This window comes from Myotis brandtii, unplaced genomic scaffold (genome assembly GCF_000412655.1).
Source record: "Myotis brandtii unplaced genomic scaffold, ASM41265v1 scaffold140, whole genome shotgun sequence".
NCBI classification, from domain to species: Eukaryota; Metazoa; Chordata; class Mammalia; order Chiroptera; family Vespertilionidae; genus Myotis; species Myotis brandtii.
Genome location: NW_005355000.1, coordinates 960,337 through 972,451, shown reverse-complemented (window position 1 = coordinate 972,451; position 12,115 = coordinate 960,337). Strand labels below are relative to the sequence as shown.

Genomic DNA, 12,115 nt, shown 5'->3' with positions numbered 1-12,115 from the left:
TCCCCTCCGCTCCCCTCTCCTCTCCTCTTCTCTTCTCTCTCTGCCAGCCCCCTCCAATAACAGTTCTGTGACACTGTTGTTAGAAGGCCTGCCTTCACGGATGATGTTGGGCAGACCTAGATCAGGGGAGTTCTCACCATCTCTACTTTTACTTCCTCTGGGACCAGGGCAGGGCAGAACATTTTCTCCTATGAGATAAGGGTAAGGGACAGGAAATACACAGTGACATCACAGAAAGGCCCAGAGAATAGCTGAACATACTGAATCTGAACTTGCAATCTGACAAGTCAACCACACCTGCTTCCTACCACTTATGTCGTATAGGGTTACCCTGTGAAGTCTGGATACCCTGACTGCGCCAGGCTAACATGGACCCATCAAACTGAATCCAGTTCAAGATAATCAGAATATTTATGAGCTTAAAAATATATGATCATAAATTTCCTCACTCTGCAGCTTCTCCCAATTCTCCTTCCTCCTCCTCCTCCTCTCTTTCTTCCTTCCCCTTCCCCCCCCCCCCCCCCTCTTTCTGCCAGCCTTCTCCACAGTAATGATTACCTTGTCTCAGAGTATTTGTTTCATAGGAGGCAGGGCTTGGACACAGGTATTGCTGTCTCCTTGGAAAAGACACAGACTAGTGTAAGTTTATCTTAATAGAAGGCTCTATGGATATGATGCTAACATAGACTCAGGCAAAAGGAACAGCTTCCAATCATACACATTTTAAAAATCTCCCAAAGCTTTTCAATTATTGCTGGGACTCACGTTTTCAAAGGCCTTCTTCCACTATTTATGCATTCAGTGCTTAAGAAAGGAGGGAATGCATCCTTTGTTGGTTTGTGTGGCTTTGTAATGTGGACTCCGGCAGGGCGGCTGAGGAAGTGCCGGGGAGCAGGTTAGAATTGGAATCTGGTGGCGGAGCTCTGCTGAAGCCCCAGAGAGACAGCCTGTCAGGAGTCAGGGCCTGGCTGAGCACAGCGCCCCGACAGCACCGCCAGGGCTCCCATGTGCTTTCTTGGTGCACGACTGCCATGGGAAGAATGGCGATAGCCATTTCCATTGCTCTGAGGGAGCTGCAGTGCGTGTAAACACGGTTTAATGAAGGCTGTGGGGTACTTTCTGGAATGTATCATAAAAACAGCCAGTCTGGCTGTCTGCCTTGGAGTTTTAAAAGCCAAATACATTGCCACCCCTTCGTAGTACTGCTGCTGGAACCTGCTCTTATATCAGAGCCCTGGGTTTAATAGTTTTGCTATTACCGGGCAAATTTTGCTTTGGGCTAGAGCTATAAATTTATGAAAGTGGGCTTCACCGCTGTATTTTAAAAAGCTAGAGAGAATCTCAGCACTTCACGTCTTCGTTAATCCTAACTGAAGACTTGAAGCTGCCAGGGCCTCCAATGCTCTCTGATGACCTTGGACATATTACCTGTCTTTTCTAAGCCCCCATGTCTCCATCTGTAAATGGGGGTACTAATGGCACCTGTTTCATTGAGCTGTAAGAATTAAATGAATTTAATGCACTTAGAACAGTTCTTGACTCATTGTAAATGATTAGGAAATAGTGGTGGTTTATAGGTTAATAAAAACAAGACAATTTAGGAAGTTGAAATAGCTATTTGCATATTAAATGTTAATTTTTAAATTGCTTAAAGTTTAGCTTCAACCCCAGATTTGCATATAAGTAGGTGAAAATAGCAGGTGAAGGTTAGGAAGAAAATTAATAAAATAGTTGTTTATATGCGTATTGGGTAATCATCTGTTGTATCTCAGCAAACACGAAAGCACAGAAATATAAAAATGGTGTGAGATGGGATGTGATCTGCCTGGGAGACTAGTCACTGAGGCCACACATGCACCTGAGAGGCCTCACAATTCGTTGGTATATTCACTTTAATTACAAGGAAACATCCATATTGGTTTCCTGATTATGATTTCCCCAGGGCCCAAACAATCTTCTGATTTCCCAGAGAGTCTCCATAAAGTTAATTACAATGAGTAATATCAGGTTTTTTAAAAGGACCGGTACACGTGCTTGGAGACTCCTGGTGAGTCGTAATGAGAGGCTGCGGCCCTAGTGCTCTGTGCTCACACAGTAGCGGGCTTGATGAAAGATCTTACCCTTATCACCTTGGCTGTACCACGTAACCGCAGTCATAAAGATATGCTTTTAATAGTAAGGAACACATGCTACCATAAAAAATATGCTCATCATTTTGGGGGCAGTTTTCATGTTCCAGGCACTATCACACTTTTCTTTCAGATAATCTTTGCACCAGTTCCCTAAGACACAACTGTTACCCCACATGTGCAGTGGAGGAAGCTGAGGCATAAAGTTTAACTTTGCTTAAGCCCGGGCAGTAAATTGCAGAGTTGGGATACAAAGCCAGATAGTCTGACTCTAGAATCTGACCTGGCTGCCATTATGCTAAGCTGCCTCCCAATAACTTGAGAAGCCCCACCTCCCCAACTCAGAGGGCTGCAAGGCAGCTGACATAATTAAAGGCTCTCTCTCTCTTCCTCTCTCTAAACATGTTCTCAGGTGAGGATTTCTTTAAAAAGGCTCTGGGGGGGGGGGCGCTCTGAGGAGTCCACGGGAAAAGAAAATGCAGACATGCAGAAACATTTCTCTCTGTCACCTATTATTTCTCACTCTTAACTGACCACGTGTTCCTTTTCCCTCAGAATCTGTAGAAATATTTGGCGAAATAGATTGTGAGAAACATTGTCCTAACCCGTGAATAAGATACACATTTCAGTTCATTTGATCTAGTTACATTTTCCTTTTCTCCTCACCCAAGTATTTGCTTTTTTATTAATTTTTTTAGAGGGGGGAGAGAGACAGAGACAGAGAGAGAGAAAGAGAAACATCAATCACTTGTCTCCTGTATGCACCCAGACCAGGGTTGAACCTGCCAATTAGGTATGTGCCCTGACTGGGAATTGAACCCACAACCTTTTGGTACATGGGATGGTTCTCCAACCAGCTGAGCCACTGGCCAAGGCAAATTACATTTCTTATTAATCTTGTAAGAAGTAATAATTGTGGGCTCTAAGAATTGTGGGCTCTATGGCTGGAATACAAACTAGTCACAGCTTATTTCAACTTTCTCATTTTGCTAAGAATTTAAATAATTTATACAAGTTCCACAGCAATAAACAAAAAGGAGAAGCATGGCAAGGGCCATAACTTCAGTAAATGTGTACTGAGTGCTTACTGTAGGGCAGGTACTGTACTAAACGTTTCATCTACTTTGATCCAAGAGAAGGGAATTACTAGCATCATCCCCTTCTGGCAGATGAGGAAAATCAGTCACACGGCTAATGAGTGGGGAAAGGAAGATTTGAACCTGGGTTTAAATCTCAAGCCCTTGCTTTTAACAACTATGTGTAACAGCAGGAACACATAATGGCAGGCCACAAGTGTTTGGGATTTGAGGGATGTCTTCTCACCTGTGACTGCAGTGAAAAGAAATGCAGTCCTGATATCCCAGTTGGTGAGACCTGACATATTTTCTCATAGGAACTTTGTTAGACATGATGGGGAGATACATGTATCTGACAAACATTGAAGTGCCTCTGATTCTAGACTTCCTATCACACTGTGAATTAAACAGGCATTTATAGGCAAATCTTAGACTCTAACCACCATAGTTAGCATTTTCTAAAATAGAAAATTTATGCCATGTTACAAACAGTCAACCTAAAAATAAATATTTAAAGTACAGCTTGCTCATAGTCACTTGCTATCTGCCTTGATCATAATGGAGAAACAATTCATAAAAGAATACATAAGCATTACTATATGAATGATTAAATTTGACTGTGTGTGTGTGTTGGTGTGTAGCGTATAGGCATGCTCATGTCTTCAATATCTGCATCTCCTTTAGAGACTAATGAAGTTGCTTAGGTATGTGGTTAGTGAAGAAGAAAATCAATTTACATAGGAATATAATCATAGTTATTACGTTAGGGTGGCTTCATGATTTATACAGCTTGTATTTACAAGCTCCAGCTCTAACAAATGCAAGTTTTTAAATTAATTTCTCATAAGTGATACCAGATGAGATCTGTCAAGAACTCCACATTTTCAGTTGCACTTCATTAAAAGCAGTGGACAAGAAGGTAGATGGTGTGTGCGTTTAACAAGATGTTAGCACACTTCTAATTTTAATATTCACATGAGGAAATTAAACATAGTCACTAAATATTGCTAATACATTGCAGGAAATGTTAAGAAAGATGTATCTAATGAGTCTGTCCAATTCTGGGAAATAATTCTGGGGATAGTGTTTTGATGGGACTGTCACTTTTAAGTGGCGGGCAGAATGAGAGGCACCTGCCTTGGCTGCAATTTTAGGGTAGTATTTTCTTGGACAAACTTTTTATTTGTGGGGATGTCTTGTTGGGAGAAGGGTAACGGGGTATACATGGCTCACATCATAGAGTATCTTTAAATGATTCTTCAAACTCTTAATTGTTTAGAAATTCAAGTCAGAGCTGCTTGAAATGGTTACAGAGAAGCCCACCTGTCCCTCAGATACAGGGCTTCGGCACCCCCCCAGTATGGGGGTGTCTTCTCCAGGGTCCTCATTTCGTAATGCTGTCTCATCCTGCAGAGTCTTCGAATGCCACTTTGCTGACCAACGCGGAGAAGATCGCCACCATCACCACCACACACACCCCTTCTCAGCAGGGGGCCCAGGAGACCAGGTCAGACCCGGCTTTGTTAGTTTAAAGGCAATAAGTAGCTCCTGGCATGACGACACTCCTCCTGGGTTCTTTCTCAGTTTCCCCACAGGTTGTCTTTATATTTATTTCTCTCACTTTGGCAGGAACACCACCAAACCAAAGCCGGAATCTCAGTTTGAGTTCAAAGCACCCCAGGCAACACAGGTGAGGCCGTTTCTCTGTTTGCTTTGCTTTCCACGTTTCCTTCTGGCTTTCTGAAGCTGTTTTTATGAGATATTTTACAAGGTACCTCAATTAAAATAAATAACCTTTTGTGAGGGGATGTACTGAATACGTGCTCACATTTGGTTGTCTAGGAAATGACATTTTATTTTACTACCTTTGAAAAATATTCCCAGATATCCTTTTCCAGGGGAGGGGGAGGACAGGGGAGGAACAAACAAAATAAAAAGCTGCAATTGGTGACCAATAGAAGAGCAAGAGCAAAACAGCTGATAGCTACTCATGGTGTTCATAACTGCATTTATGCCAAGAAAATATCTTTTTCTTAAGGTGTTTCTCAGATTCGTGAATTTCAGGGGGGACCCACAGACCTAAATACCTGAACCATACAGGGTAACGGAGGGGGCACAAATAATGGCAGGTGAAGCCAATTTGGGAAACATTGTCTGTTGCAAAGTTAAACAGGTTCCTTTTCGACTGGCCTTCTGAGCCTTTTGATATCCTAACAGTGGACACTGGCATTTTGGGGGTATTGGGCGGGGAGGTTGAACTTCCAACAATGTGCAGGGTATCATGTAATGAATTTTCCTGCCATAAATGGCAAATTGCGCTTCACTGGTTAAATTTTAATATATACATGTTGGTGTGCAGTCTACAGGCACACTCATGAATGTTTTCAAATTCTGGATCCTCAAACTTCTCAGGTTAATGGATATTAATAAACAATTGAAAATCTGCAAGAGGGGGTAGTGATGGTGCCTTTTGGTCAAATCAGCATAATAGAGGATGTTTGGGAAGAGATGGAGAGAAAGGGGCGGGTGTAAGTTCTCCCGGAATGATTCCATTTCATGTCTTGAACTAGGAGCAGGATTTTTACACTGTGGACCTGGAAAGAGGAGCCAAGGGCTTTGGCTTTAGTCTTCGAGGGGGCCGAGAGTATAACATGGACCTCTATGTTCTGCGCTTGGCAGAGGATGGTCCTGCCGAAAGGTGTGGAAAGATGAGGGTAAGTTGGAAGAGGAATCCGGAGTAGATGTAAATACGTCATCGGCAGTGACTTTTTGACATTATATGGCTAGAACCTTCTTCATGAGAACTACATTTTCTACAGCTTTCAGGATACTTGAGATGCATGACTCCTATCCGAGCGTAAATCTCTCCCTGAAACATAGTTAGCCGGAGCTGCTGAAGTTAGGTGAACCCCTTCTACTCTTTGAGGTTGAATGGATTAAAATTACTTACAAAATTATTAAAGGAGATATTTCTGAATCCCATTTCCATCGTTGTTATACTTAGTCTCATGAGGCACACACATCATTTCGCAGGAATTCCTGGCTGGACCAGGATGCTTAGAGAGCAGGAAGGCCTGCGGTTTTGCAGGCTTTGAGTGGTGGGCTCCATTCCATCTCTGGCTGGTCACCCACCATCTCACCTTAGCCTCAGGATCCTGCTGACTCTGCCTCAGCAAAGGCACCACTGCTCCATGGCATGGCTATTCGGGGTCACTCTGTAGTAGTCAGAGCTACAAAATTTAAATACACAAATGCAAGGATCCACTCTGCTCTGTTTAGATAGTTAGTATCTGCTATTGTATATAAATGCATTGCTCTCCTGGGCAGATTAGATGACTAAAGAAAAATCATCACATTATAGATAAGTCACATAGATTGAGACACACATATAGGAAATAATTGGCAGTGAATTTTTAAAAAATCAGAAGTCAGGTCAGTATAAGAAAAAAGTGAATAAAATTGGGCCTGAGCAGAAAAAGGAAAAAAGTGACTAAAGGTAGGGAATTTAATACTTGTACTTAAGACACAATCTTGATTTTTACGTTTCCTCAGGTTGAATTTTTTAACGAGTTTCCCCCACATTGAGAAGTAGATGATGTAGCTTGTTTTAAAAAATTAAACAGTGAAAAATGGTACATAGTAAAAATACAGTTTCCAGGATCAAACTGTTTATCAGTTTCTTATATATGCTTCCTTTATGCATATATATGCACAATGTGTGCCTATGCAAGTTTATAGTGTACATATACTTTTTGTTTAAGCTCCAGACACATTGGATATGCTTTTCCATGTCTTTACTCACTTAAAAAGAGTTTCTGATTAAATGAAATACCATTGTCCTGAAATTTTGTATAATGCTGTATAGATCACAACCCATTTGTCCGATCTGACACCCTCAGCTTGGTAGGCATGGTATTATCTCCTTTCACAGTTAAAAGGACTTGAGCAAGGTCACGTAGCTAATAGTGATAGGTCCAAAGCCAGTGCTGCTCTTCTGCCTTCTGGAACTACAAGTTTCATGCGCAAGGATCTAGTTGGTCTTGGTTACTCCTTTGCTCTAGTGTCTGGAGGAGCAGCTGATACACAGTAAATGCTGCAGTCAGTTATCAACCGGATTGGGTTGCTGTTGCATGGAAGGCTCAGGTGGGGAAGGGTTTGCTTCACTCAGAGTCATTGGCAAAATACAGCGCCTGTTGGGCTGTCTGGCCTGAGCGCTCCCATGTGTCCTTAGCATGGACTGCGCAGGGCAGCTCATAGCATGCCTCCGAGTGAGAAAGTGAGAGAACAGAAGAGGGCAAGTGAGACAGAAGCCAGATTCATTTTGTAACCTTATGTCTGAACTGACCTCTCATCGCATTTGCCATATACTGTTTGTTAGAAGCAAGTCACCAATTTCAACCCACATTCAAAGGGCAGGAGATTACATAGGATGTGAATACAAGAAGGTGGGGCTCATTGGGGGCCATCCTGGAAGCAGCTTACCACATCCTCCTTCCTTCAATAATTAACATTCCCCTTGATAGCTTTATTAATTTTTCTTTTGCACTTATAGCCCCCTTTCTGATAATCAGAGAAAACATTTGGTCTAGTCCGACCAAAGAGCGAAGGAATGATTTTTTGAAATGTGCCAAACTGGTTCTCAGATACTATCTAACATAGATGTACTTTTCTAATTTTCGTGTTAATTGTATTTCCCCCATTAGAATGTCATCTCCATCGGGGAGGAATTTTTGTGGAGTTTTTGTTGTCTTCACTGCTGCATCCTGAGCAATAGAATATTTTCTGGCAAACAATAAATATTTGGGAAATCAATAAATGAAAGACTTTCAACTATAAAGCACCTCAATAGCCAGTGAAACCCTTGTGTGGTCTTCTCACTTTGTTCTCTCTTGCTTTGGACAGATCGGTGATGAAATTTTGGAGATCAATGGTGAAACCACCAAAAACATGAAGCATTCTCGGGCTATAGAACTGATTAAGAACGGAGGCCGCAGAGTGCGTCTGTCTCTGAAGCGGGGCGACGGCTCGGTACCAGAATATGGTGGGTCAAACTATGAAAACCTCCCCTCCTTCCCTGGCATGACTCCATGACTTTGTCTCCAGAACTGCAGCAGGAAAGTCTTTTTGTTTCCCCTCTTCACCAGTGTCTTACCAGCCTTCCGCACCATGTGATTATTTGCCTCGCTTGTTCTGAAACCTCTACACATTTCATCCTTTTGCTTGCCTTCCATGGACTGGGGCATGGCCTAAGACAAGATCTTAATAGCCCCCTTTCTGATAATCAGAGAAAACATTTTGTCTAGTCCGACCAAGAGCGAAGGAATGATTGTTTGAACTGTGCCAAACTGTTTCTCAGATCCAATTGTTAGCACAAAATGACTCTACTCCTTTTAAGAAGCAGGAAAGCAGGTTTCCTGAGTGATATGTTGAGGCACAATTCTTTTTATTTTTTTCTTTTGTGGTTACTTGATGTCTTATTTATGAGACGTGAAATTCTGAGATGATTTGGGAGCCTTGCTCACCTCCTTTATGCTCTGTATACAACACTTCTGCGTCCCCCCTCCAGTTGCTGCCCCAAATGAGACTACCTGAGCCCACTCGTAGAAAACAAAACTGTTGCTATGTTAGCCATATGTTTTTAAATGATAAAGGATGGAATAGATTCCCAGTGCTCATCATGAGGGAAACACGTGACTATACCTTTCCTATGGGGAAAGCCAGATTATGCATAAAGTTCTTTTGTCATATCTATAGACATGATTTGACTGAACAGCAAGGATCTTTAAATAGCTTAGTGTCCTCATGGCAAAATATTGTATATTATAATAATTATGTCCTATTTATTTGAGATTCTTGTTTAAAATTTAAAAAAAAAGCTATGCCCTAGATGTAGGGCTTTTCTTCCCAACCAAAGGTCTACAAAAGTTTCTATAGAAACTGTGATTGAATGGTCCCCATATGCGTCAGTCCCCTTTATTAGGGATTTTATCTGTTATCACCCTCTTTTCTGAAAGTCACTCTGCACAATTCCCAGCTGCATTTTGGACTTGAAGAGATCTTTAATTCAGATACAGCTCAAGGACAAGGCTAACTCCTTTGAAGGGTAGCCTTCCCAAGTGTTGGGACATCCAGGTGCAAAATATGAGGGGCCCAAAGTGGGGGTGGCATATCAGATGAGGCCCCCTCAGACATGGCCAACCACACACAGGGAAGGTAGCCTAACAACACTGAGATGTTACAGCTGTGCTGGGTTTGGAACCCTGATAGGTATATGGATGCCCTGAAACTGTGTAACGCTGTCTCCCTTTTCTGTCTTCCCTATGCTTCTGTTGGATGTGATATTTCATTTCAGAGTCACCGTCAGTAACCTCTGTACCCTCTCCAAACCTGTGTCTGTTGCACTGAGGATGAAAATCCAACACTAATAAATGTTCTTTGGGCTAAAAATAAAGATCATTTAAATGCTCGGTTTTCCAAGAAGGGTTGAACATGCCAGGGTTGTGCTGCTGTAATGTCTCCATGTGTCATTTGGACTGAATCTCTAATTCTAGTGATTAGAGTCACAAATGGGTTATAATATGTTAAGTTCCAATATTTTTCTGACTTGATTGGAACCTGCTTCTCTGTGAGGCTATTTTTGTAATGAGTTTTTTGTACTTAATTTAACAGCCGTGGTCTTCAGGGGGGAGGGAGGGCACTTTGTTCTTTTGTTGTTTATTGTTAAATGCTCTCCTATGCCAGCCTGTCATTGTCCCAGTTGTTTGAAAAAAGAAAGAAAGAAAGAAAAAAGGATGCATCTATTGTCTGGGTCCCGAGTCACCTTCTATGGCTGTCTAAAACGTCACTGTTCTGATTGCGGTTTCTGCAGCCTTATTTGAGTGTTGCCTTAGACTGTCTGACTGGACAAATAAACTCTCTTTGCCCTATGTTAACAAATGCAGATTTTTTTTTCTTTCCTCTTTGTTACAGGGAATCTAAATGTTCAACTTTTTCTCTTTCTCTTTCTCTCTCTTTCTCTCTGACTGTTCTTGGTGCTGGGCCCTCCCTTCTACAGCAATGATACCTCCTAATATCGCTGCATGTATGAGAAATGAAAAGCTCGGGGAGGCTTGCTTCTACCTTATGGGCCATAATCAAACTACGGTTTGTAGCTCAATCAATACTAGGTGTTTCTGTGCTGTGGCCTAACTTCCTCATTGCTTCTGCTTAGCTCTATTTTGATATGTTTGGCAATTCATTCTGAGCACCCTGCGTTCTCTGAATTGTAAGTACACCGCTGACCCTGCTGAAGTCTTGCTCTCCCTTATCTTAAAAGTAGGAGTAAGGAGCCCCCAGGTTAGTCTTGCTCTCCCAAATCTTAAAGGGACTTTGTGTTATTCTAAGTCTACCCAGCATTTAGAACAAGCATGTCAAACTCGCTTATTTAAATAAACGAAGCATGCGGCCCGTCAGCCACGAGTTTGACATGCTTGCTTTAGACTGAACAAACCTCGTACCACAGAACTCTCACCTGGGTAGATAGGGCTTCGCTAGACAGGAAGGTATTTCCTGCTTATCTCTTGGCAAAGGGCAGCCCATAGGCCCAATCCTGTCTGCAGCCTGTTTTTGTAACTAAAGCTCAGCAGCACAACCCATTTCATATGTTGTCTAAGGCGGCTTTGACGCTATCGTGCCAGAGCTGAGTAACTGTAACAAACTCTGTGGCCCACAAAGCCAAAAATAACGATTCCTTGGCCCTTTGCAGAGAAAGCTTGCCAACCCCTGCTCTAGGCCCTATGCCTGCTGGTGTCACCACCTACCAGGGGTTTGAGAGATCATTCGTGCGACAGATGGCTTACTATTGACCCTGCTGCTTCACGAAAGACCCTTAAAGAGCTTCCACTTCATCGGGTGACTGTCCCCGGCCTGCCCTCCACACGCAGCGCCCCATTCCTGGTGCTCTGCCCGCAGTGGTACAGTGTGTGTGACCTGTTGGGGTCAGCTGTAAACAAAGCAGCCCTGCTTTGAAAAAAGCTCTCATAACGTCGGGATGCCACACCTGCGGTGTTACTTCACCTTCTCATGATAAACAAACGCCCTTGTGCGCTGCCCTGCTTTGAGTCCAGAGCTGTCCTGACGCTGTAGGCAGCAGTGCAGTGGCTCCGTGGCTCAGCCCTGCGATCGCGGCTGAGCAGAAAGAAAAGGGCCTCTGAACATCAAGTTTATCTGGACGCCATCTGCTGTCACCTGTGCTCCTGACAACCTCCCTTCCACTCCCTTTCACCGGTCAGGAGACGCCACGTTTAAAAAAAGTAGTTCCCCAAGTTTACACAAAAGGGAAGAAACTACTTGAATAACATGTACAAAGGCAGGGACTGCCTAATGGACCCTCCCTTCATGTCCCACTTGCCAGTCGCCCACATCCGGCCACGCTGCCCCTGGGATCCCTCCCCGGTGCCCACCGGGGGCATCTGGCTGGAGTAGCCATTGCTACCTCCGCACCACATCACCACCACCAGGTCCGAGCGCAGGCTGTTAGCATTCCCAGGGAGTCCCTCACACCCAGCCTCCTTTTCAGCAAGTTCAAACAAGTGCTTTTTTAAAGAACTGTTTCCTTTCATGGGGGCCGGAAGCGGGGGGCGAGGACAAAGGCTGGGGGGTGGGGAGAGCAGTGGGTGTGGTGGGACGTGTCTGGCTGTTGCGAGACCCTGTTTGGGGGTCTTTCTGCTGTGAGTCCCGGAGGGTCTGAGTCTGGTCGGGCCGCCAGCACTAGTTGTTAACCTAACTAGTTGCTGCTGCCCTAACCAGGCCTCGGAGGGCCGCCAGCTCTAGTTGTTAGCCTAACTAGTAGCCGCTCCCCTCCCCAGGCCTCGGCGGGCTGTGGCTGTGGGCGCTCATGCGGGTGGGCCGGCGCCCAGGGCTGCTCACCGA

At 43.8% G+C, this 12,115-nt stretch overlaps 1 protein-coding gene across 1 annotated transcript in view; it reads left to right on the top strand.

Moving 5' to 3' along the window:
- MAGI1 (membrane associated guanylate kinase, WW and PDZ domain containing 1) overlaps nucleotides 1–9,994 on the top strand; it is a 566,477-nt gene extending 556,483 nt beyond the window's left edge. Inside the window, 4 exon segments of the mRNA XM_014535239.1 lie at nucleotides 4,619–4,712; nucleotides 4,835–4,895; nucleotides 5,776–5,919; nucleotides 8,108–9,994. Of these exon segments, the coding sequence (XP_014390725.1) occupies nucleotides 4,619–4,712; nucleotides 4,835–4,895; nucleotides 5,776–5,919; nucleotides 8,108–8,296 (488 nt within the window). The 3' untranslated portion in view covers nucleotides 8,297–9,994.
- The last annotated feature ends 2,121 nt before the right edge of the window (nucleotides 9,995–12,115 follow it).